The sequence below is a fragment of the Manacus vitellinus genome, unplaced genomic scaffold (assembly GCF_001715985.3).
Source record: "Manacus vitellinus isolate BGI_N305 unplaced genomic scaffold, ASM171598v3 scaffold_7_pilon, whole genome shotgun sequence".
Classification (NCBI taxonomy): domain Eukaryota; kingdom Metazoa; phylum Chordata; class Aves; order Passeriformes; family Pipridae; genus Manacus; species Manacus vitellinus.
In genome coordinates this window covers 22711801-22737416 of record NW_021940813.1, presented here as the reverse complement: position 1 = coordinate 22737416, position 25616 = coordinate 22711801, and the positions used below count along the sequence as shown (strand labels likewise).

Sequence of the window (25616 nt, the reverse complement as noted above, 5' to 3'; positions counted from 1 at the left end):
CTCTTGCCTTGCCTGCTTACGGTTTAATGGCGCACATCACCATAAATCAGTATTTGCAGCAAGTAAGCCAGAGTTTTTCTGATTTTTTTTAAAATTAATTTGTGGGCGCTGAGTATGTGGGTGTAAATGCGTTGCTGTAAATAGGTTGTCTTGTTTTAGAAATAGAACGAGCGATGTGGTGAAGAAATATATTTCTTTACACACGCCGTCTGAGTGCCGAGGGCCTGTACCTGGAATGCCCGAAAGGTGTGATGGTTTCTGGTGTAATGGATAGCGAGGTAATTTATCCGTGAGAACCGACACGGAGGGATGGTGAGAGAGTGCAGGAACAGGTGCAGCTCAGGGATTCGAGAAACACAGGGATTTAAGATCAGAAATGCAGAGATACTGAATGTACGGCAGAGAGGATGGAGAAACGGGAGCAGAATCACAGGGACACCATCTGGACTTAATTGTCAGTGTCAAGCTTTCAGTGTCCACTCCTGCTGGTTCTTTCGGGACCACTGCATTCTCATCATTGTTATCTTACTGCACCTGACATCAGTCAAGTCAGTTAAGTGAAGGGCAGAAAAAGAGAGCAATTGTTTGGGTTTTAGTCTCCAAAAATGGAGCATCTTGAGATCACTCTGGACAATGATCTGCTCTGAAAAGTCAACATCTTGTCCAGTGGACAGTACGCTGAATATTTAATAGGAAAAAACTACTTAAACACCACAAAATTAGCTCTTCCTTTTCCTGAAGGAAAAAATCACTGCCAATTTTTGAAAGAGTTCAAACAGCTGATTTTTCCTCTTTTGCTGATATTTTAGTCTATAATTTTTTTCCCATTTGATATATATTTCCATACAGCAAAAAGATTTTTTTTCCATATTGGGACACAAAAATATGACAAATAAAGCACAAGCAGTGGGAAATGAACTCAGAAGAAGTAATATCTAAAACTACTTCCACAACTGAAGAAATTTCCATTTTGATGTCACAATAAACTGGTCAGGCAGACTAATGTTTACAAGGAGTTATCTTTAGCAGGAAGCAGAATTAAACCATTCTCCCACAGAATATAACACTGACAGTCTTAACAGATTTCAGAAGTGTTCTGTATAGATGCCAGTCTAATATCAGATACTGCTTTTGAATGATATCTACATCTTAAGTCTGCCTGACTTTATTCTAAAGCATTTCTCAAGGATTGTAACTTCACATCCGTGTTTGATGCCCATGAGTCCAACTGGAATATGGCTCACAACTGCTGTTTCACAATGCTAAGCCCATGTACGTTGTGTGGGGATCCTCTGATTTGCTTGTATCCTACAAATAAGGAAAAAAACACAATAGTGTTCACCCTGCCTTCTCTCTGGGACCTTTTTGAAAACAGGTGTATTGAAAATACAAAATTACTCATTCAGTTTTAAACCTTTAAAAACTCAGATTTGAGTGGATATTAATGAGGATGAACGGTGGTAACAAGAAGGTGACTTCTGTAGTTGTGTAAATATATTGTGTGTGTATTGCTGGATTTTATTCTGTAATGAGGCTGTTTACTTTGGTAGGTACAAGAAGCCATTGACAGCAGAGATGGACAATTTTGTGCGGAATTAGTATCATTTAAACATCCACATGTAGCAAACCCAAGACTACAGGTGAGAATCTAGTTTTGATCTTTCTTTTGCTCTGCTTTCAGTTTTCCTAGCTTTCTATGTGGGTTCCTTTCCATTGGAGATAAATCTCAGGAACCTGTTTCATAGGCCAGAGCAGGATCCCCTTGTAGTTTTGCTTCTCTTTTCTTTTTACAGGGATATTCTATATTTCTTTTTTTTTAAATTATTTTGTTTCATGAATGGTTCTTAGTGTTCTGGATAGGTACAGTCTTGAAAGTCCTTTCTCACCAGGTCTACATTAGTAATTAACATGACAGAGTGGAAGTGACTATAGAGAAAAAAAACAGGGGGAAGGAAGGGCCTGGTGTTTGTGATCTGTGCATTTCAAATGCTTTTACTTAAGGCTACCTTTGATAAAAGAGTGTGGCGTAATAAACACTTGAAGAAAAGTACCAAGATCAGTGTTTACAAAGCCATAGTGTTGTCTACTCTCTCATATGGTTCTGAATCATGGGTCATCTACCACCACCACCTGCGTCTCCTAGAACGCTTCCATCAACGCTGCCTCTGTACAATCCTAAACATCCACTGGTCAGATTATGTGACCAATACATCTGTTCTAGAACAAGCAGCAGTCACAAGCATTGAGGCCATGTTACTGAGAACACAGCTGTGTTGGGCAGGGCACATCTCCAGGATGAAGGACCACCGCCTCCCTAAGATCCTGCTTTATGGTGAACTTGCCACCGGCTGCCGCAGGAGAGGAGCCCCGAAGAAAAGATACAAGGACTCCCTGAAACAACATCTCAGCCTCTGCCATATTGATCAACATAATTGGTCTCCTCCAGTCAGGAGGTCTGGAGACACACCATCTATAATGCTGCTGATGCCTTTGAGAACACACACAGGATCACTCTTGAGGAGAAAGGACAACGCAGAAAGAATCGTGTCTTGTTGATACTACCTAAGGAGTCTTTCTGCTGTGCCTTTTGCAACCGGCTATGTCTATGTCGTAATGGCCTCATAAACCACCAGCGTGCCTGTAACAAACGTGGATAGAGCCTTCCCAAATCTTCGTTTGCGAAGCCCAGCCATGACTTTGAGGCTGGCTCTGATCAGGTTCTGGAGACAGAATGCACAGTAGCAATTCATTGCACTGAATGTGATTTTTAATATAACTTAAGATTCTGATAGATGCCATGATACCAGATGGTCTCCAGAGGTCTCTTCCAGCCCTAACAATTCTGTGATTCTGTGAAAACTGCCATGACAAAATATCCATATGACACTCTGTTTCTGGTGCATTGGATGTTCCTTTAATGTTTATTTTATTCTATACTTAGCTTCCATCTCCAGAGGAGAAGTGTCAACAAGTTTTGGAGCCACCATATGATGAAATGTTTTCAGCCCACTTAAGGTAAAGATGGGCCTGGAATGTAAAGTCACTTGTGAGGCATCCAGCAGGGATGGGGAAGGAGATATCCTTAAGTTTACTTACCTATTTTAAAGGGCTTACATCTGGAAACTTGGTATTTATTACTCTTAAAGAGCTGCAGGAAATAAAGACTTTCTCCTCTCCATATAAAGTTTGCTCTGTGTACCTGGCAGTCATCTGCATATAGCCTTTGGCACAGCTTTGGTTTCAGTGTTTCCCTTGCTCTGTGTGCACTAGCTACATAAGAATTTTCAATGAAATAAAAGAAACATTTTTAAAAGGGAATTTTAGTCATAAAAGTACTCTTAAGGCAGCTGTAGTACCTAAGTAATTCTGTGAGACTTTTATTTAAAAAAAATTGCATTAACATAGTCTTTAGTTCTCTTTCAACAGTCTTGGATTTTTGTTTTTTATCTAATCTTGCTAACCATTTCAGTAAGTATTAGCTTAATAAATCCTTGTCCATCTCTTGGATCAGTTTTCTACAATTATCAAACTTAGTGCTCTGTTAAAATACTTGTGCCATTTTGTTAGGAACATTCTAATCACATTTCTGTGTCTCTTAAATAAACTGTAAAACTTTATGCCTGTTAAGAGACAAAAAGAAATATTTGTTTTACATGTATTTTCTGATGCACTAATGCACTTTTTCTTTGACAGGTGTACTTATGCTGTTGGAAACCATGATTTTATAGAAGCATACAAATGCCAGACAGTTATTGTCCAATATCCTTTTCCATAACTCTTGTATATTGTTTTCAGATTAATTCTGTCTTCTTGTAGAAAAAGTTCTCCTTATGCCTTCTAAAAATCTAATAGAATGTGATTTGCTTCCACTTCAGCTGCTTAGGTTCCTAAGCAAGGAAATCCAGATACACTCTTCTTTCAACTTTCTGTAGCGCTAAGAAGGAATCTGTCACCTGGCTCTCAAATAGAAAATTAATTTCTCCCAGAGTATAGAAAACCGTCAAATCATTAATATACCTTGCAGTTCATACTTGGCTAGAGGGGAAAATAATGCTAAAGAAGCTTCTATCTTATCTCTGGCCAGTGTTTCTTGCTGCTGCTGCCACATGAAGGAATGCTTGGCTGTGCTCACGTTCTTCCATAATGTGTCTTTGCATCCTCAACTACTTGATGCTTTTTTGGTTTCTAGTCTTTCATGTAGTAATATATGGTACCATTCAACTGCTGTTTCTTAAATATGTGCTTCATGTCATGGCATTTTAAATTCTCCTGAATACATTACATCTTTCCTGCGAGCATTTCAGGCACATAAAGAAGAAAATTGGTGAGTACATCATAGAAAGCTTCTAGAAACTAGACTCATCTTTTCCATTTGATACTGTAGTAGTCAAATAAAATTATGGCTATAATTTTTATTTATCCCTAGTGATACTTAAATCCAACCTAATTGCTTTTGCTGCATGTTTGAGTTTTTATGTTCAAAAGTGTGAAAACTAAACATCTGCACCTAATTATGTAGAATGGTCCGTAAGTGAACACGTGAAGAGTTTATTCAAAGGGAGTTAGTATTTTAAAAAGTCACATTAAAAAAGGCTTCAGAAATAATAATTGCAGTGTAGATTTATAAAATGCTGAGAACTTGAAGAACTTTCCTTTTAAAAAATGCATCCATCTTTATTTAAAGATTAATGTATACTTTTCTGATTTTATGATCAACTAACAAAAAAATTGCTTTTTTCTCATGTTTTACTTATTGCATGATTCGCATATACTAAGTATATTGTGTTTTACTTTTTCAGGGCCTTACCTATTATGTATGCTGTAGCCCTTGATCTTCGAATTTTTGCTAATAATGTAAGTAGATCTGACTAAGAACCTCATTGCTTTTACCTGTTTGGTATTTCTACAATGGAAATTTTTTTAGACTTTATTGCACAGCCTAATTTTGTTCTTTAACTTGTTATTTAGGATATTGTTGACAAACTAAATTCATCCAGTCCTATTGAAAAATGAGGTTACTCAGTCTGTCCATCTCTCATTTGCAGCTTGAACTAGAGGGGTTCTGAGGACCTGCATGCAACTCCTAGCAATTGCTTAGAACTCATGAAGGGATTGAATATTTTCTTTATTGAGTAGCATATGTCACAACTCACTGTTTCCACGTGTTATCCTTGGGATTTGGTGGAAATCTTTATAAGGGTGCAGGTATCACAGATAGCTGAGCTAATCTAACCATTCACCACATCTGAAGAGGGGAGTTTCTGCTCCTTTCCCCTTTTCTAGCTGTGTGCACTGCTTTTGATACTCATTGGAGCCCTTTCTGAGCTATACAACTGCTGACATGCAAATAATCCCCAAATTTACATTATTTTTCTTGTGCTGGTGAATTGAAGTAGCTTGGGTAGAGATCTATTGAGAACTGCTAGGCCAAGGTAAGTGGCAGAGTTGTGATTTGCTCCTAGTCACTTTACCTGAAGAGGTGAAGCTAAAGTTCAAGTTAGGTTAGAGTTTTTGTGATAATATCCACTCAGCACTCTTGTGCTCTTGTCACTCTTACCCACGAAACCACGCATGTGGCATGCTTGCACAGAGAATATTTTTTGTGTGTGTGACTGCTCTGTAACAAGTCTCAGTTCTCAGTCTGAATGAGACAAATCCATATATCTGAGATGCATGAGAAAGGGGAATGTTGAACCAGTCATACTGGAAGTATTTGGACTCTGTCTTCTAACTGTAGTATATTCAAAGGATGTGAATGCAGAGAAGACTTCTGTAGCAGAGGATGCATTTCCATTTCGTTATGTTTCAGCTAGTGAGAGTGCAAGCACCATAGTAAAACTTTTAAAAAAGTAATAAATACCTACTTGCTATGTTTTTTCTGTTGAAGTTCTGCATTAGTCAGTGCACGGATCTTTCCCATGTGTTGACAACTGAATTCTCTTTTTTTTCTCTTGCTGCTGTAACATAGGTTTTATGTTTCTTCTGGAAGTCTCAGGTCTCAGCATTGTGCATTACTACTGGAAAATTTTGCATATGGTTTAGAAATAAAGTCTAGTCTTCATGGCTGTGGAGAGAAACTGAATAAGGAATTCTAAAACTCAAACTCCGTAATTTTTTTCCAGACTCTTGGTCTTTGTAAACTTGAGTTGAAGTTTTAATGCTCCACTTCAGGTATTGAACCTGAATTTAGGTTTCTGAGATTTACGTATTTTCAAAGGACTGTCCTCCTGTGTATTAGATTTGGTACATGTTCAGGAGCCTCTCCAAGTGTTTCCTTTTATTCCGTGAGCCTGATTGCCTTCTAGATTTGGGAGATAGCAGGCATGACAAATCTATTGCTATAATACTTTATAAAATGCTGTATTAAGGAACTAAATTGTTTGCAACCCAGCAAACCAGGATGTAGAATTACATATTGTTTCTTGCTGTGTAATTCTAGGCAGATCAACAGCTTGTGAAGAAAGGGAAAAGCAAGGTTGGTGACATGTTGGAAAAAGCAGCAGAACTACTGATGAGCTGTTTTCGAGTCTGTGCCAGTGACACGTAAGTGAAAGACCCTCTATAGAACTTGCACTACGAAATTGTTAAGAGCTTTATGAACTTTACTTTAGCTTTTCCCACTTACTAAGGCCATGTATGGGTAAGAATAAAGACTTCTGAGTCTTGTTTCCTGTAATTTTTAGTCTGTTCTCTCTGACTATTGACTAGAAATAGAGAGCCCTCGCTTCAGGCTGCATTCCCAGCAGATGTCGTTGGGAGGGACTGATTATGTCCCTGTTTCTCAGAAAAGGTGATTAGTGCTTTTGTGCCCTGTTCAATTGTGAAATTTGCTCCATTAGGCTTAGATGGAAAAGCCTAATGAAAGATGAAAACTTTGGTCTCCAGTCTTTGCAGTTTTAACACTTCTGAAGTGGAAAAATGCTTTTTTTCCCAATCTTTCATCTCAAATATTATAAGTCACTGCTGTACTAGTGTATGTGTTACCTGCAGACTAGAGTGAGAGCCCTCATGCAGATGGATAGTACTTTGCATGACACCTTTTCATGGCATTGAGAAAAAATGTAGCAGAGGTATTTATATGGAAACACATGTTCTGTTTTGACAATGCTGGTATGCCTATAAAGAGTTTAAGGAATTTGGCAGTGACTTTTATTTTCAGACACCTATGTTTACCCTAAAAATCCATAAAATATCTATTAAGTGAATTTACTATAAAGACAAAATAGTTATTTTCTTAAAGGGTTCCGTACTAGTAGATTTTTTCTTTTTGCTTTTGACAGACGAGCGGGCATTGAAGACTCCAAAAAGTGGGGCATGTTGTTTCTTGTTAATCAGCTGTTTAAAATTTATTTTAAGGTAGGGTTCAAGTCTGGTAAGCTGTTTTCTGTATTTCATATTCTAAGTCAAACCCACCCTTTTTTATATGATGCTGTTTATCTACACTCTCTAAGTAAAATGCAATTTTTTTTTTTAACAGATCAACAAACTCCATCTATGTAAGCCCTTAATTAGAGCAATTGACAGCTCAAATCTGAAGGATGAATATAGTATGGCACAGCGAGTTACGTACAAATATTATGTTGGACGCAAAGCCATGTTTGACAGTGACTTTAAGCAAGGTACTGTGTGCCAGAAAGACACATTGAAAGTCTTTCTGCTTGGTGTGAAATCTGATGTTGTATGTGACTCAAAACATGAGTTGAAGATGCAGTTGTGTTCGCATGGATTAAAGGAAAGTCATGCTGAAAGGCCCACAGACAGACTCAGAACAGAGATGAGATTATGTGACACTTCTAATTGTAGTATATGTCCAGTTTTAAAATATTTGCATGAGGTTCAGTGAGGTTCCCTGTAGTCTTATGTGTTATGTGTGTGCATTACAAAATGTATGACCATCCAGAAGAATAGGTTTGTAAAAGGTTTCACAAAGGAGACTTTGCAGCTCTTTTGTCCTCTTCATGTTGCTGTGTGCCATGTAGGAAATCTTCAGCAAACTGTAATGTAGATATTAATTGCTCGGTGCATTGATTTTGGAAGATGTAGAAACTGCTTTTCATAGATTTCTAGTAGATTTCACTAATAGAAATGCTTCTAGAGGTAAGGTGTACAACTTCATCATTAACTGAAGCCCCTGACCAAAATCTATTCTGGAGCTGGTTTTGTTACTCTTAACACTGTCTTCTGCCTGTCAGGCTTGTCATTTTTATCTGTTATTGGAAATTGCTGAGAGATTTTCATGTTGTTATGCTGTGTGGTCTTGCTGGCACATTTCTGCAGCTCAGCAGATGTGTGCATTGCATGCAGCTTTCATCCACTGAAGAACCTAATCTGAATTTAGAAAATAGAGTGCTGTATCATCAGCGCTTCTTGAGATTCTCTGCTCCTGTAATAGGAGCACAATAATATTACAGAAATGAGCTGAAAATTCCAATATTGCTTGTAACTGTTATGTCTGATATCCAGACCTTGGCAAGTTTTCTTTGACTTTATGAAGGAGAACTTACTTTTCTGGTAATACTCTGTATTTTGTGTGAATCTCCAATTTTTTTTCATGTATTTTGATTGGTGTGATTATTTTTTATGTAATTTCAGATGTCATGTTCAAGCTAGAGGTGGAAATTGAGCACAGAATTTGAGTTACAGTTTTAATCTGTTTTTGTTGTTGACTCATGTTACTGGTGCTTGCATTTGTGTCTGCAGCTGAAGAGTATCTGTCATTTGCCTTTGAGCACTGTCACCGATCAAGCCAGAAGAATAAAAGAATGATTTTGATCTACCTGCTGCCAGTAAAAATGTTGTTGGTGAGTAGATGTTATTTAAGGGGAGGAGGGGGACACACACACAGATAGTAAACCTGATGCTCAGTATTGTTCTTGGTTTTCCCTTACTGGAATTCAGAGGCTGTGTTTTACCCCTGTAAGAGCCAGCACATGCACACTTTGTTGTTTGAGGACAAAAAAGTTGAGCTGTCATTTATAGCAAAACAGGAAAGGGGAAATGGAGGGGTGGAAACACAGCCAAACAAACAAACAAATCCCTCCCCGGCCCACCTTAACAAAACCAACCTGTTCCTCCTTTCCCCCTACCTTCCTCCCACCCCTCCTGAAGGTGCAGTCTGATGATACTTCTGTAAGAAAGATATCTTTGAGTTCTTTGGAGAAGCACTTAACAGTGTAACTTCTGTCAGGTAGCAGTGTGCATCTCTGGTGATCAGCTGCACAGACGAGCCAGGGAATGTGTGAATTCACTAGGATAAATTGATCTTCTTTCACCTAGTGGAAGAAAGGAGGATGTGCAAACAGATGGCTGAGGACTGTTGAGAGCCACAGCCACAGCCTGTCTTTGAGTTTTCTATTTGCACTTTGTATATTTGCCCATGTCAGAAGGGTCATGAGGTAGAGCATTTTGGTTTTGGAAAAATCACTGAAGATTGGTTAGTATCTGATAATTTTGTATTTCTGTTAAAAGAATGAAACACATCTGTTTCTTGTTCCTGTCCTTTCCCATGTGCTGTGTTAATATTTGTCTATCCCTGAATTAGTGCAATTATGCTAACAATTAATTCAGTGTAACTGAGGGGACAAGAATTAGACTTTAGAGTTTCCTCTTCCCAACCCTGTTACGAAAGTTACCCATGGATAATGTTATCACCTGCCTCTGTTGAGTTGCCACAATCTATTTGTGACCACTCTCCCTTTTCCATTCAATGCTCCCTGTCCAGTCCCTTGCTGTGTCCAGTGGGTAAAGGGGAAGCATAATGGGTATGATAATTGGCTTCTCTTTTCTGTTTTTTATTTATTGACTTTGTTATTGGTTACTTTCAGATCAATCAATGGTAGGGTTGATAAAGGAAAACTAACAGTCCTCCTAAAAACTGTCACAGTCCTGACTGGGTGCCTTAAACTGGTGGGTTTGGTAGTGTCTAGAATTACTGTGGCTTTTCTGGAGCAGTTCTAATGTACAAGAGCCACTAAAGAAACTAGATAAAAGTCACTGGTTTTACAGTTACTTTTTTTAAATCAGAGCCTAAACATTAACACTAACCTTAAACTGTGCTAAAATAGTTTGGATGTTGTTTTTTTTTTAATTCCTAGCAGCTCTCAAGTAAACATGCAGCCGAGTTCTGCTCTCAGCTAATCCTCCATCCAGGAAAGGAGTTACCAACAGCATAGCATGATGTAACTAAATTTAAAGTCTGACCAAGTCAATGTGCAATCTGATCTTTGTTGTGCATGGGGAAAAACCAAAGTTTCCTTTTGATAGTGTAGATGGTTCAGTCTTACCTGATTCAGCAATGAGAATTAATTTTGTTTCTTTAAATTTAACATTTCCTCTCTCTCTCTTTTTTTTTTTTTTGGAAGGGGGAAAGGAGGTTGGTGGTGGTGCTTGTTTTTTGAGGGGACATTTTTATTTCCACATGGAGGCAGAGAGAATAAAATCTCTGCTACAGACTGAGCTGGCATTTGACAGTGCTACAGCACTGTTTGTATTCCCTTAGGAATGCTTGGTATTTCCACAGTTCTTCTGTTTGCAGATTAGATCATACAGTCATGACATAAAATTTGAATCTGCATAGGCCTCATGGCATGGGATCTTGATTTTACAAATTTGATAGCTGTTTCCTAACAGTAAGTATGAAGGCTCCCTAAATCATGGGAAATCAGTAGTTATTGTGAGTTGAGTTACAAAGTGTTTGACAGGGACAAAGAGATTGTCTTACAAATACTTTTATTTGCTTCTTATTCTGTAGCAAAAAAAAGTGGCTAAACATTTGTCTTTTTCTCTTCACAAATTTCTTGTAGCTTATTAGATTCTATTTAAAATGCATTTGACTTTACCCTGGAAAACTTGGAAACCGTTTATTTTTCAGGGCCATATGCCAACAGTTCAGCTCTTAAAAAAGTATGACCTTATGCAGTTTGCTGAAGTAACAAAGTCTGTGAGGTATGATGCCTGTTTTGTTGCTTTGTGTTCACAAAGTATTAAGTAAAAGGTATTTATTTGGGATCATTGAGGAAGGCAGGGGATGCATATTCCTACCAAGTCAGAGAATTTCTTTTCTCATTTGGGTGAGACCTTCTTATTTTTTAATTTATTCATCCTTGCAGTGAAGGCAATCTTCTTCTACTGAATGATGCTCTGACAAAGCATGAGACCTTCTTTATTCGATGTGGAATCTTTCTTATCCTTGAGAAGCTGAAAATCATCACATACAGAAATCTCTTTAAGAAAGTGTAAGCATAACAAAACCTGTATTTGGTTATATATGCTCCTTAGTTCCCTCTGAGAGACCTGATTTCCTCTTGAATTGAATTTATTGTAGAAAGGCTATTTTTCTAAGAACCAGAATTTTTAAGTATTTCTCAATAACACATTTGTTCTGTTGTGTCTTTCAGATATTTACTACTCAAAACCCATCAGCTATCTCTAGATGCCTTTCTGATTGCCCTGAAGTTCATGCAAGTAGAGGATGTTGATATTGATGAAGTCCAGTGCATTTTAGCTAACCTTATATACATGGTATGTGCTGACCACTTGTTGTGTGGTCCTTCCAGACATGAGGCAGTAAAAAATATTGGACAGAGAATAAAAGTTTATTACAAAAACCACATCAGTAATCCCACATTTTCTTGTGTAAAACAGTTGATTCACTTGTGCTCAAAGTCAAATGTTTTCATTTACCCTGAGGACTTCCTCTAGTTCCTGCCTTTTTTTTTGCAGGAATCAGTTAAAATTGAATTTTACATTACAAATCTGGTACTGCCATTTTTTCTATATATGCATAAATATTGATTTAAAAATACAAACATTTTAACTGGGACCAAAAAGGATTTGTTCTGCATTTGAAGTAGGAGACTCTTGACCTTCTAACATTAGAAAAAAATAAAGTCAGATTTCTTTGGGTTTGTTCCACATTTTGTCTTTTACTCTAAGGGGATTTCAACTACTCATGAACAGATAAAGGCTTGAAATGTAAAGATTTCTATTAAATCAGAGGTTTTGGAGCAGCACTGTGATTTCAGCAAGAAAATGAAACAGATTATGTGATGTGGTGTAGGTCACTGGAAGATTTCTTTCAGTGTTGCAGCACAATGTTTGAAAAGGAAGTACTATGTAATTTACTTTATTAGGTGTGGAATACTAATTGATTAAAATCCTCATTTTAAAGTGAACAAAGAGTAAATTTAGAAACACTTCTGTAAAGCTGTGTCTCTTCAAGATAATGTAAGCAGACCAATAGGGGGCCCTGGCAAGAGGCCCTCAAACTGAGAGGGTAGGTAGTACCCAAACACAGGGATGGTTCCAACTTTCTGCTTACTCTCCGAGTTGACATAAATTGGACCCTTATAGATATTAAGTTCAGTAGTGCAGCAGTGATTGAGCATACACACACTGCTGTGGTTAGGTTATAGGTATTTGCCTAGGTTACAGGCCTTGTGTTACCAGCTGCCCGTACTAATGCTCCCTTTTTCTCCTTCTGCCAGGGTCACATTAAAGGCTACATATCCCACCAGCATCAGAAGCTTGTGGTCAGTAAGCAGAACCCATTTCCTCCACTGTCAACGGTGTGTTGAGTATTGCATCTTATCCATGCAAGTGCTTCCCAGGTACTCGGCTTGTCCAGTGGAACTGCTCCTAATCACCCCAAGGACACTGTAAATTGCCTGGTTCATGTCCAGAACTGGAATACCAGGAACTGTTTGTGGCTCCTTTCCCAGAAGGACCAAGACTGCCAGTGTTACAAAGTGCGTTGGAATGAAATGCTGACTTTTAAATAATAATTTCCACAGGCTTTCTAGATAATTCCAAGTATTTCCTGAAGAAATAAAGCAAAGCATTCCAAATTACTCACAAATTACTTAAAAGTTTTTATAAAGTACTTTGTGTTACTATTTTTGCATTTATCTTTCAGAGAGAAGTGTCAGCCTTTGTTACTCGTGTTCATCCATTCTTCAGAATGGAAATAATGTTTTCTTACATGGTTTCCATTTTTTTTAAGTCTCTTTGATTATCTTGCTGGTATTAAATATTCTCTTCAAGCTTTCTCTAGAAACTAGAGAAGTGCTTGACACCAAAAGCTTTACTGTGTCAGTAATACTTACAGGTTCAAGTAAATGTGGGCAATTTGTCTGTAGGTGCCCACAGATGGGTTTGGTTTTTTTTTAGTTCTGGTGATATTTGTTTTATTTCTATAATGGTGAACAAAAGATGATGTAGCCAACTTACCCATAGTCTGTTTTATTTTGCTTCTGGGGAAAACACTACCACCGTATCCAGTATTTTAAGTGTTATTACCTTGGGGGGTTGGCTGGTTTGCTTATTTGGGTTTGGTACAATGTAACTTTGTCCAAACTGATGAGATGGTAGTTTGGGGGTTTTAAAATTATTTTAAAAGGAAATTAAACTTTTTCTTTTCCTATCTTTTACAGTTGGGTTTTATTTTATCCTCTGACATGAACATCGTTCATAAGGGAAAACACAGGTACCATGTATGAGGGGAAGCACTTTTAAACATGATGAAAGTGTCAAGACCTTACACAGTCATTAACACAGACATGTAAAGGAAGTTCCCCTGGTCTTTGTAAGTTTTACTTGTATGAATCTTGAAATAAGAGTATGAATTTGCTGAAGTAAACCTCAGGGTACCAAGAATTGAAAAGACTCATTTCCTTCTAGCGCTATTTAAAATCCCAGAAAAACATCAAAGTGTTTGGAGTTTTAGGATGAACAGTTCTAAGAAATTTAAAGTTAAATCAGTTTTTCATAAAATAACTAGGTTTACTGCATCATGACTTCCACAGTACTGTGTGTCAGCAGAAGAAGGAAAGACAAACAGGCTTTTCTGTGTAACTTGGAGTTAAATACGTGCCATCATTGCAACTTCCATTGCTGTGAATTGTGATACAGTCAAATGGGTGTACTGGCTGCATCCATATGTTTCCTTGCCATGATTGGTAGGCGTTTGGTGCTTGAGAGTTGGTTGTGTTTGTGTCTTATTTCATTTTTTGTTTAACCCATATCATATACCTTGCGGTGTTGGTGAATAGAAGTGTTTCCCAGTCAGTGTCTTCTAGTGGCCAAGATCCCAGGATACCAGTCAGAAACCAAGTGCCCTTATACTCGGTAGCTAAAAAGCTTCCTCCAGCCAGTCGTTTGTCTACGGCCTTCTGGAGGTGCCCACAAAACTGCCTGTTTGTGAGGCTGATGTTGAGTATTTGTTTGCAGTCCTCAGCAGGAAGGTACAAAACCTGCAGCTCATCAACTTTAAGTTCATCACCTTCTATGCTCCAGCCACTAACTGTACCAGCCAATTTTGGAATTAAAACGTGTTCTGCGAAGTCTCTTTCAGGGGCACATACAGGAAGCTGGTAGTTGTTGCACTCAACATGCCCTTGAAGCTGTAGCACTGCAATGTTGTTCTCACCAGTGTCTTCATCATACCGGATGTGTATGTGCTTCTCACTAACTTGCATTATCTTCTCAGTTCCACTTGTTCCATTAGGCCCTGTGAAGCAATGGCATTTCAACTGCTCTTAGGAATAGTTTATCAGAGACCTGTAAGCTGCATGCAAGACTGCCTGGTCGTGCTGAGGAACACGTGCGGCAGAGAAACTCAGAACTGCTGCAGTAAAGGGAAAGTAGGAATAATACCTTGATGGCTTTTTAATGCTGCGTAGAAGCATGCATAATTTCAGCAATAAGGACAAAAACCCAACACTGAAGTGAATTTTGGCATGAAACAAAAGCCACCTCTAAATCCACCATGTTTAGCTTATCGCTATATGCTGAGTTCTGCATTATGTCCAAGAGGCGGTTGTCTCTGCTTGGCTTGTAAAGGAGGTATGGGGCAGCTGTAGTTCTAGCTCAGATACTTGACTGAGGTGCTTAAATGAAATGACAGCATATTTGTTTCCTTTTACAATATTTTTATGCAGCAGCAAGTTTAGTAAGCTTTTTTTAAATTTAGCTTGTCAATACTAAAATGTGCTGCAACAAGAGAAGATGTGTTGGGTCACTTACCAGCACCAACCCTGATTTCAAAATGGTTGTGCAGAAGAGCACACTCTGCTGTGGTCAATATGAAGTTACTTTTTAGCAGCACTCCTCCACAGAAGCCTTTCCCTTCTGAGTTTAGCAGTAGCACCTAAGAAAATGCAAAAAGGCAATAGATAGCACTGTCCATGTGAGATTGAGTGATGGGTTTCATGAATTGCTAGAAATACCTGCCAGGGAAATCGCTCGTCATGTTTCTTCCTGGTTTCACTTATCAGATTATCACTGTCTTGAAGTCTGCCACATGCACATTCATCTAGCAAATGAATTAAAAAAAATTCAAAATCTCGTACTGTACCATTTCAAGATAGCTAATACCTGCAAATGCCTTATTGCTTCCACCTTGACTTTTGGATTTTGTTTTTGAACAAAGGAAAAGGAGAATGACAGATTTCTCAGCTGATGAGAATTGGAATAATTTGCTTGGCATTTGTAGTCATAACAGTTTAGCAAGGGGCTGAACATTTTGGGTCATTGTAGTGACTGGATTTCACTGTGTCTGTAACTAAGGAAATGACGCTTCCTCTCCAGCCAAGCATCAGCACAGTTTGCTTTTTCAGTTTTATATCCTGTATTCGAATTGTGCCAAATACCTGATAGCTGTGGCCCAGTCCAGATAAGGTAAATCCGAGGTTTTCTTTGTTAAAGCTGTCACTCTAGGAATGTGCATGCCTTTCTGTTATGGTTCAAACAACACGAGTGCTCTACAACTGGATCACCCAGTTATGTGCATTTGTCACTTTCAGTTCACCTTGTGGTTTGCTTTTGGGTCACACAGACTGGATTGTGTTCTGGTGAAGCTAAACCAGAAGACACCCTCCAGGAGCACACATAGCATACTCTCGTAGCTAATCGGTGCTTAGTCCACAGGATTGAACTAAAGCTAGTTTGATGTAAAGCCCACCTGAAGTGTGCACTGAGTGTGAGCATCAGGCTTTCATCACCAAAAGAGTGGCTCTACAGCTGAACTCCTATTTGGCTGCCCCACTTGCTAATACAGACATGGGTCTAAATATACTTCTGTGTTTTTAGTAGGCCTACTTCATAAGGGGATGATATTGAATGAGATACCTAGTATGAGACTGAAAAGGTGAAAAGGGCTACTGCTTTAAACTAATTAATATGGCAGCAAATGTTACCCTTCATTTATCAGATCATCAGATGCCTGATGGGAATCAATTGAACCTCATTCCCAAACAAACCGGTGTTCAGTGGACTTACTCTTTACGAAACCTAGGAGTGGAAAACCTGGTCTGGTGAGTGATATGTAAGATGATGCCAGTTCTCTCTGCAGACTCATATTTAAATGTTTAGATCAAATATCACTTCTTTTACTGTTACTTTGGCATCTTAGGTGGTCCCTAGATTTCTCCTTTTTCTACCCACTAATATTGTCATTGCTTGAGTCTCAGAGCAGGTTGATCACATCTGGGTATCAGGTGGTGGCCTGCCCATCCCAGCCCTGAACAGGTTCCTCCTGTACTTCCATGCTCACACCTACCTAATGCGATGCACTGTTTTGTGTCCTGCCCAAGCTCATAGCCATCAGCACAGGAACAGCGGTAGGAATTAATTCCTGGGTAGCAGAAGTGGTGACATCCTTCCTTTGCTTCATGGTGACATTCATTTTTAGCTAAACAGAACAAGTGGAGGAAAAACATTGGGAACAGTTCACCCGGAGTATTCTTTCATAGCCTGAGTCCTCTTTACATTTTATTTTTATTCACTTTGTGTGGAGACAGGTAGGGACTCCAGCTTGGTAGTATTTCCCAACACATTATTTTTCCCTTGTTAAGCAGAAATTTGAGAGAGCGAGTGCGACATCCACAGACTCATTGCAAACTGTGTTCCCCCAGCATCTCACTGAACTGATTCTCTGCACTTCTTGAGTTCTGGGGAGCATTAGCCCTGGACCTTCCATGTCAACCCGTGGAAGGATGCCATGGTTTTTTTAAACAAAACACAGTATCTGCAGGGAGAGGAACTGTTGCACATGCTAAGAAGGCAACTATCGCCTGAGGAAGAAGGCAGCCAAGGTTTCTGTTTTTCAGAAAGAACAAATGCATAGCTCTTATTTTGCACACTCGTTCTAAGAAACTTTAAATTATCAGCTGCCAAAGATAAGAAAAAAAGAAAGGAAGTATAAACTTAGAAACATGTTCAGTCAACTTTCCATAGCTGAACAAACACTTGAAGCTCTAGCACAAAGCAATAGGTGTTTGATCTAGCTCATATGTGGAGAAGTAGCAAAAAACCTTATATAACATGGCTCCTTAAGGCTCACACTGAACAGATCCAGTTCCCAGCACTGGTCCAAACTGTGTCACCTTCTGTCCTCTCCCAGAAGCTGGTCACAGTCACACCCCTTATACAGAAAATGACCCTGCCTTGCTGCAGCCAGGGCGTCTCCCACCCCAGGGGACCTCTGAACCAGCAGAAATACTGATGTAAGGGCTGGAAAGTAGAACCTGGCAGATGTAAAAGTGTAGGATATGGCCCAGGGTGTTTCATGTGCCAGAAAGCATCTGTTTTGCTTTATGCCTTTCAGTTCCACTGGAAACGGTTTGTCTTCTGGAGTCCCTCTGTCCCAAGGGACCAGCTTGTGGGTGTGAGTGGCCTCAGAGGCACTGGGCTGCCTGGGCAGCCAGCCACTCCAGCACTGCAGCCCTGGTTCTTCAGGCCACTTGCCACCTGGGACCACAGCAGGGCAAGCAGCCATGTAGCACAGGTGGCAGTGGCAGGGCTGCCTTTACAGCCCACCCATGAGGTGGTTTTGCTTCAGCCCTTTTGCTGCATCTCCAGAGAAGGGAGACTCGGGGCAGGGACAGACTGCATAGCCTTGGGATGCTGTAATGTTTTGTAGTTGGGCAGCACATATCACTCCTGCTTTACCAAGAACTGTGTTTTAACCAAAAACATGATGTTTTTGTATAATGGGACACCTGTGTATGGTTTCATGGGAACCCCCTCTGAAAGGAGAAGATAAGGCTTCTCTAGAAGGGGGCGATGCCTTACCGAAAGCACAGTTCTCTCCCTCGTAGCCCTCAGCACAAGTGCAGGTGTAGCCACGAATGCTGTCCTCACACACGCCATTGTTCTGGCAGGGGCTCGAGGAGCACCTCCTGCCCTCTGAAGAAATGGATAGGGTTGAATCACCACCACCACTGACCCCGAATTACATAGCCCCCTTCCCAACACACGAGCTTCTCATTCTACTGGAATGATTAAACTGTAAGCACCCAGCAAAATAAAAAGGTAACAACAGAGAAATGTTGTGAAAGCGGTTTGCAAGGAAATGGGCTAAGTCTCACCAATCTGCTCCTCAGGGATAACTTTAGCCCAAATCTACTTCCAGAGGCACTCTTGCAGCCCGTGTCAGAGAGGCTGGAAGGTGCCCAGAGGCAGAGTCTGGTTCTGGAGGACAGATGCTCTGCTTCAGGGAAAAGGACTGAGTTACAATTCCATGTGTTGTTTAAAAATGTAGTATGAGACTGGTGTTTTAGGTCTCCCATGTTAGGTTGATATGCACTGGATAGAAAAAGTTGGCATCAAAATTCTATAACAAGCATACAGCAAGCAACATCAAAATAGGAGGAAACCTCTTGTATATCTGTACAATTATTATACAGCAGGTCACACACTAGCAAGTTTAGTCTTTCTGATGAACCAAATGCTGAAACCAGAGGATGTCCCGTTCACTACGAGTGAAGCACTGGGCAAAGCTGCCAGTTTCCCTTCAAGCTGCCTACTGGAAAGATTCCAAAAGAGTTTGGAAACATGCTCCAAAGAAAAACTGCTTATTGTAGATATAAGCTATCAGTGAGCGAGCCAGAAAAGCCTAAACTTTCTAAAATTTAACACTTCATTCGAGAGGTTAGCCTCAGTCAGTGGGCTGCCCTAGTGTGACATCAGGGACAGAAAGATGAAAACTCTACCTATTACTGCGAAAAAAAGCACCAATCACCATCTTCTCAGGCTATGGGCATGCATATCTTTGAGTGTTAAATGTACTAAAATACTGGCTGAAAGAGCTGTCACCTTCAGCCTGTCTGCAGCCAGATGCCACCAGCATACCCCAGCACAATTTAGGCCTCCTGGGAGGGTTTTTTGGGTGGGTTAGGTGGGTCTCGTCTCCACAGCTGAGCAGGCAGAGATGAGGAGTGAGGACTTCCAGGAGCAGTCATGGGTAGCTGGAGCTAGGGAAAGGGTTATGCCTGCAGCCTGAAGCAGTTAGATGGTTTCAAGCCTCTGAAATGCATGCTGGGGATACAGTAAATCTAGCACCTAGCTTTATTAAAGGAGGAAAGAGGAGACACAGGTAATTATAGAGAAATCAGCATGATTTCTGTTACTGGAATGCTACTGGGATGATTAAACTGTAAGCACCCAGCAAAATAAAAAGGTGGTAAGTAACAACCAACGTACATTTTTCAAGATCAAATAATCCAAACCATTTAAATCTAATCATATTATAGGATAAGGAATCTAGGGGGAATCAGAGAACATCATAGAATAGAAATGTCTCAGATGACACTGTCATTAAGTGAGTTAAGAAAACACACACTGCTATAAGGCATGGACAAAACTGTTAAAAAAGTAATGTTTTAAGAGAGATTGTCAATGGCTAAGTTTATACTGTTAATAAAAGAGGGTCAGGGACAAGTATGACCTCAGTTGAAGTGCCCTGACATCCAGCAAGACGCTGCTACATCAGCTTTGACTTGAAGGACAAAAGTGGAACAGTACAAAACAGAGTGAAAAGGTGACCCAGCAGTTGGGTGTGTGCTCAGCCTTTCTCCCCAGCACTCCTATTCACAATGCAGATTTACCCACTGTACTCTGGACTTTGGGGGAAAAGCAAAACAGATACCAGAAGTCTAGAAAACAAGATTATTGGAAGACAGGATGGAAGAATGTGTTTGCTTAGTAAGGAGGAGGAGAGAAGCCACTCTTCAAAGGCAACACTCTTTAAAATGTTAGAGAAGACATCACAAAGAAGGAAGCACACACTGCTGTTCTGTAGGAAGAAGACAGAACATATGGCTTTTAATTACAGCAAGGAAGTCATTCCTCAGGCTGAAGCCAGTAATGTGTCCTGATTGTGGCTAAGCTTGTTTGCATGGACCATTCTGAACTGGCTGCCCTTCTCTTTTTCTAGAGAAGAGGGGAAGCCTGCATGACATGCTTAGTACAAACATGCAATGACTGAAGTTAGAAGTTAATCCCACCCTCACAGAAGTAATAACATGCCAGATATTTAGCATCATTCTTCATAAAATTTATATAGCACTGATGGGATTCTTCTATGTAATGATTCCCTGGACTCAATGTTTTAGTGGCTTCTGCAGAAAATTAATACCGACTGCTGGTTTTGCCACTCCTTATCTACTGTCTAAACCTAAGATTAGAAATTAATAAAAGCTAAGTTAAAAGCAAGAGAAAAGCTTGGAATGAGCCATGCAGAAAAGAGAGGGAATATGGCATAGTCACCATAAGCTGGTGCCACAGGCTCCTTGTTCAGGAGGCATCTAGTTACATCAGACCCTCAGCTTCTGCAGATTTGTTTCTTGCCTCAACAGCTGCCAGGGGATGATGCAGCGCCAGCATCCAGAGTTTGTAGGTAGCCCACTAGCTTTTAACACCTATTTATCTCACTCAGGCTTAGTTGCTAGGTCTGGGAGATATTGCTGGTAAAGCTGTGCTGCTCTGTTGTATCAGTAAAACAGATATTCTCATAGCCCAGGTTAATTCAGAACAGTTTTAAGTTCAGGAAAAGAAGTAGCCTATTTACTATGATAACACTGGCTCACTTCAACTTTTATCCTTTTTTTGCAGCCTAAAATTTTTTCCTATTTACTACTCTTTTTAAAACATCAAGACTTTTCCATGACAAATAGTGACTGGATGTTCCTTGTAGAATAAACTGCTAAAAACTCTTAGAAAACCAGCACTGGATAAGATCATACTGTTCACAATGTAACAGTACTATGAAGGAGAAAAATCAAGGGGCCAGCTTACCATAGTAGATGTCCCAAAACATTTTCTGGGGGGAAAAAAAAGAAAAGAAAATTAGATTTTAATTCTTAAATAATGTCATAACCCATAAATATTTTGATAAAAGAAAAACATGCTATGAGAGAATATATACTGCAGTTTGATGTTTGCACAGTTGCACAATTACAAATTCTGCCCTACTAGCAAAATATGCATGAGATGGGAGGGGGTTTGTCTCCTGCTTATTTTATTGTTTCTTAATAAGCTATAAAGAAAAATAAACACTTCACAGGCCAGAGAGGAACAGCTGAATCCTTTAGCAGCTTCCTGGAAAAACTGGCTGGCTATTGTCTCCCTGGCATGCAGCAGCCTGGGAAGTGACCCCATCCTGTCCCATACTGCTTGGCCCCCAGGAGGTGCTGCTGGAGGCAGAAGGGTCAGCACAGAGCAGAGCTGCAGGTTGTCAACACTAGTCACCATCACGTGCCCTGCATTTCCCTTGGTACTGCAGCTGACTCTAATGCTGCTTTTTCCAAAGGGATACCACTCCCTACCATTCCCTTCCTCAAAGCACCATGGCTATGCATGGGCAGCCCTACAGCTGTTTCCTTTGCTTGCCCTGAAAACAAAATCTCCATCGAGATTCCCATTAAAGAGCACAGCATCCATTTGTACATGTCAGGAGGGCTTCTTGTACAAGGGATCTGCAGCTATTGAGCAAGTGAACCTCTTTCTATAGGTGTAACTACTTGCTGGTGCATTGCTTCCCTCCATCCCTATCACAGAATCACAGAATTGCATTGGAAGGGACCTTAAAGATCATCTAGTTCCCCCTGCCATGGGCAGGGACAACTTCTACTAGACCAGGTTTCTCAAAGCCCCATCCAGCCTGGCTGAACACCCCCAGGGATGGAGCATCCACAACTTTTCTGGGCAATGCGTTCCAGTGCCTCACCACCCTCACGGTACAGAATTTCTTCCTAATATCCAATTTAAATCTACCCTCTTGCAGTTTAAAACCTTGCCCCTTTCCTACCACTGCATATTCTCCAACAATGGGTGGTTCTTAATTCTCCCAGTCCCTGTTTCTGACTTCTGTGACTTGGGTCGTGTGGCTGGAGCACTTGCCATTGAACACTGGGGTAAAAATGTCATTAAGTACCTCAGCCTTCCCCATGTCCCAGTAACTAGTTCTCCTATTTCCTTCTGAAGAGGGCCCATATTTTTCCCAGTCTTCTTTTTATCACCAACATACCTATAGAAACTTTTCTTGTTGCCCTTGACATCCCTGGTCAGGTTTAATTCACTCAGGGCTTTCGCTTTCCTGATTCCTGACTGCTCACAGTTTCTCTGCATTCCTCCCAAGCAGCTACCTGTCCTTGCTTCCACCCTCTATAGGCTTTCTTCCTGTGTTTGAGTTTGTCCAGAAGCTCCCTGTTCATCCATGCAGGAAGTATTTCTGTGTGTGGTCAGGATGGGACAACAACCATATGATTTCACAACATAAGGCGCAGGACGCCTAACTTTCAGGAGGGGACTTGAAAAATGTCAGAGCTGACCTTTTCAATTCCATTTTGACCATGGAAGACAACTGCTTTCTACCTACTGAAGTGGGAAGTGCAAAGATTTTACATGGAGAGAAACCCAAACAAATGAAGCAGTCTGTGAAGCCGTGTTTAGTAAGAAAAAGATCAAGGCGGCAATTTTTATTATGCACACAGGAAAACAAAATACTTACAAGCATTTCATCATTTTCAAATACTTCTCTTGCTTCTTCATGTGTACATCTCTCTTCAAGGCATTCCCTTTCCAAGCTGCCTTGGAGGATCTCCTCCAGAAGGTGGGAACTGGCACGCCTCTGTCTCTTGATAACATTGTTTGCCTCGTCAGCTGATATAAACACTGGAACATTGTATGACAAAATGTAAGGGTTTTTCTTGATGTAAGTACTTAGATTCATTTCCTTGAATATTTTTATCTCCTTTTCTAAAAGAGAATTAATTTTGGCTCATCCATGGTTTCAGCCATGAACTTACATAACTAAAGAGCTCTACTTTCTTAGCCCAAATTCAGCAGAGAAGTTGTGACCTTTTACTTTTAGGAAATGCCTGAAAGCAGAGAGATGAAATGCTCCCAAGCAGAGAGAATTTGAGGCCCTTCCTGACACATTTTTTTACTGCATGAGACACACAGAGCAGCAATGCTGTAGCGCAGCCAGGCAAAGGGGAAACATTAACATAAAGGCAGAGACTATTTTGTGAGACTGCATAGGGCTTTCAAACTCATCAGTAGAAGTGAATATTAGTTGTGTTAGCTTATGATGGTGGATCCAAACTGACACTCTTCAGCCTTAGTTCATGGCAATTTATTTGCTGAGAAGCAAAGCCGTGACATGGCTGAGTTCTCAATTTATTTTCTCTTAAGGAGAATAAATAAAAGCTACCCCTCAGCAATGCTCGTGTTGAAGAGGGCTATATAACATACGACCCTTTATGTGGGAGATACCATAATCTTTTTTATTTGAGTAAAGAGGAGGAGGGCTCAAAGACATGAGAGTTATCAGATCTTAAAACTCCTCTTTGCAATGATATATGCAACAAAAACTGCTTGCCTGCTGGGCAGCTGGCAAAGTGCTGGAGACTGTTGCCCCCACATTAGGCAGTATGTGGCTGTGTGTGTCTGCAGGTGTTTGTCAATTCTTCTGTACTTGGAAAGTAAACGTGTTGGGTCAGGGAATGCTTGGGTTGTTTTGTTTGTTTCGTTTATACAGCATTTGGAGGGCCAACACCGCCAGGTTAAAATAATTAATGATCACAGAATTGGAAAAAGTGAGAGCAGTAACAAAATTATTCTGAAACTGCATACAGATGTTTATCTTTTTGAAGGTTATCCCATAAGCAATTGGCTTGCACATGATATTAAAGAAAGAAAAAGCTTCATGACCATGATTTATATTTTAAAAAGTTATCTGACCCCCAACATATATTTCTGCTGTGCAGTGGCTCTGCCACATCCAGCACAGCTGGCAGTGCACTTCTACTGCTGCCAGAGGTGTTTTGACCTTCTTAAGAGGTCACTATCTTTTTCTTCCTTGCCCGACTCCTCGTTATTTTTGACAAAACATGAAGGATTAATACAAGTTTCTTCAAGCTATAACAAGAATGCATATCAGCCTCTTTAATACAATTCTCTTGTATTTATGTCAGCAACAACTAGAAATATAAAACAGTTTTCTTTAATATCTGGGGTACTTAAAAATTGTAAGAAAAGACAAAATATTACCCTGGCATAAATGATGGTACTTTAAAATTACATTGCCTCAGTAACCTACTGCAGTTTTCACTTAGGTGCATGAAATAAACAGGAGAAATATAAGGAAAATTATGAAGAGACATTCTTCAGGGATGTTTCCCCGTGCTGCAAAGTAGACATGATACAAAGTACAAAATTACTGGTGTTTTTAGAGGATTGGTAACACAAATTAGAATTAAAGGCACAACAAAACAAAGGCCATACCTGTTTGCTCTGTCTGACGGAAAAGGGCAGAGAGAAGGAACAATATTATCCAAGAGCACCTTGTCATTGTTACCCTCTGAGCCTAATGGCGCCTGCCTGCATTTCTGCAGCTCTTGGGCAAAACAGCTACAGGAGAGATGAAGTTTAAAGTCCAGCTGCTCATGAGAAAACAAAAGCTCTAAGGGCAAATCCTGGCTGTAATGTCAACACATGAAAAAAAAAATATCAAAAACCAAACAAAAACCAACCCCCTGCTTAGTGGTGCAACAGTGCCCCTTCTCTTAGTGCCCTGGTTGACAGTGTAGACCTGTGCCAGCGTGGCTGAGAGCTGCTCCAAGATCTGGGTATTCCTCCTATGCCCCAGCCTTCACTTACCATAACACAGCGTGGGTGGAGATGAACAATATGAACATTTCTTTGTACCATATCAAAGCACGAGCTGGACAATGACCACAGGGAGCAAGTTTATGACATGGCTTTTTCATACACTGTCCCTATAAAACATTTGCCAAGGCTTAGCCACAATGGGCAAATCCCACCAGCTTCTGGAACAACCCAGCACCCAAGCATGGTATTTTCCCCCTAGGGATGCATCTGAGTGGATATGGCATTTTTCTTTTTCACTGTTAGGTTTGTAATGCCCAGCCATGAAGCATGTGAAACTTGTTTCCTAATGTCAGGATCCCAGTCCCACAGAGACAAACACACAGAGTCTGTGAAAGGAGGTGTAAATACAGAGAGGACCAAAGCACTTCGTGGGCTGCTGAGCTATGCATCCAGTGGCTGGGGCGACCCTTCTTCCCAACCCTGGACAAGAGGAAGGATAAACCCATTGGTGTACAATGCAATGGTACTGCAGGGAGTCTTTTGGCTCCCAGCACAGGCAGGCTTCTGGGAAGAACAGGAAATGATTTCTACACTCAGAGCAACAGCTGTTGAGACAGAGAGTGGTTTTTTTTAGTCATAGAGACCATTGTGTGTTTTCATGTCATAAATCCCCAGCTAGTATCTGAGTATGCAGTTCCTTTAACAGAGTATAACTCATCTGAGCA

At 40.2% G+C, this 25616-nt stretch overlaps 2 protein-coding genes across 2 annotated transcripts; one reads left to right on the top strand and one right to left on the bottom strand.

Annotated features, from left to right (window-relative positions):
* The first annotated feature begins 6 nt into the window (after positions 1-6).
* On the top strand, positions 7-13078 carry PCID2 (PCI domain containing 2). Its single transcript, XM_018084248.2, has 14 exons — positions 7-62; positions 1551-1640; positions 2942-3015; positions 3694-3759; positions 4283-4324; positions 4800-4854; positions 6440-6543; positions 7281-7356; positions 7478-7619; positions 8701-8801; positions 10871-10944; positions 11109-11234; positions 11397-11520; positions 12486-13078. The coding sequence occupies exons 1-14, from the start codon at positions 27-29 to the stop codon at positions 12573-12575; spliced, it is 1200 nt and encodes a 399-aa protein (XP_017939737.1). The 5' UTR covers positions 7-26; the 3' UTR covers positions 12576-13078.
* A 235-nt stretch (positions 13079-13313) lies between these two features.
* PROZ (protein Z, vitamin K dependent plasma glycoprotein) lies at positions 13314-24722 on the bottom strand. Its single transcript, XM_008926230.4, has 8 exons — positions 24565-24722; positions 22787-22950; positions 21073-21097; positions 18070-18183; positions 16556-16687; positions 15225-15310; positions 15022-15145; positions 13314-14506 (listed from the first exon to the last, which is right to left on the bottom strand). The coding sequence occupies exons 1-8, from the start codon at positions 24629-24631 to the stop codon at positions 13995-13997; spliced, it is 1224 nt and encodes a 407-aa protein (XP_008924478.2). The 5' UTR covers positions 24632-24722; the 3' UTR covers positions 13314-13994.
* Positions 24723-25616: the final 894 nt, after the last annotated feature.

What these genes read in the sequence shown, in the direction of transcription:
- PCID2 (XM_018084248.2), top strand. Translation starts at nt 27, where the DNA reads ATGGCGCACATCACCATAAATCAGTATTTGCAGCAA. An exon ending in TTCGAATTTTTGCTAATAAT is followed by an intron (nt 4,855 to 6,439) that starts GTAAGTAGATCT and finishes GTGTAATTCTAG; the next exon opens with GCAGATCAACAGCTTGTGAA. An exon ending in TAGCTAACCTTATATACATG is followed by an intron (nt 11,521 to 12,485) that starts GTATGTGCTGAC and finishes TCCTTCTGCCAG; the next exon opens with GGTCACATTAAAGGCTACAT.
- PROZ (XM_008926230.4), bottom strand. Translation starts at nt 24,631, where the DNA reads ATGACAAGGTGCTCTTGGATAATATTGTTCCTTCTCTCTGCCCTTTTC. An exon ending in GGGAGAGAACTGTGCTTTCG is followed by an intron (nt 16,688 to 18,069) that starts GTAAGGCATCGC and finishes TGTTCTGTTTAG; the next exon opens with CTAAAAATGAATGTCACCAT. An exon ending in AAAACAGTGCATCGCATTAG is followed by an intron (nt 15,311 to 16,555) that starts GTAGGTGTGAGC and finishes TTCATTTGCTAG; the next exon opens with ATGAATGTGCATGTGGCAGA.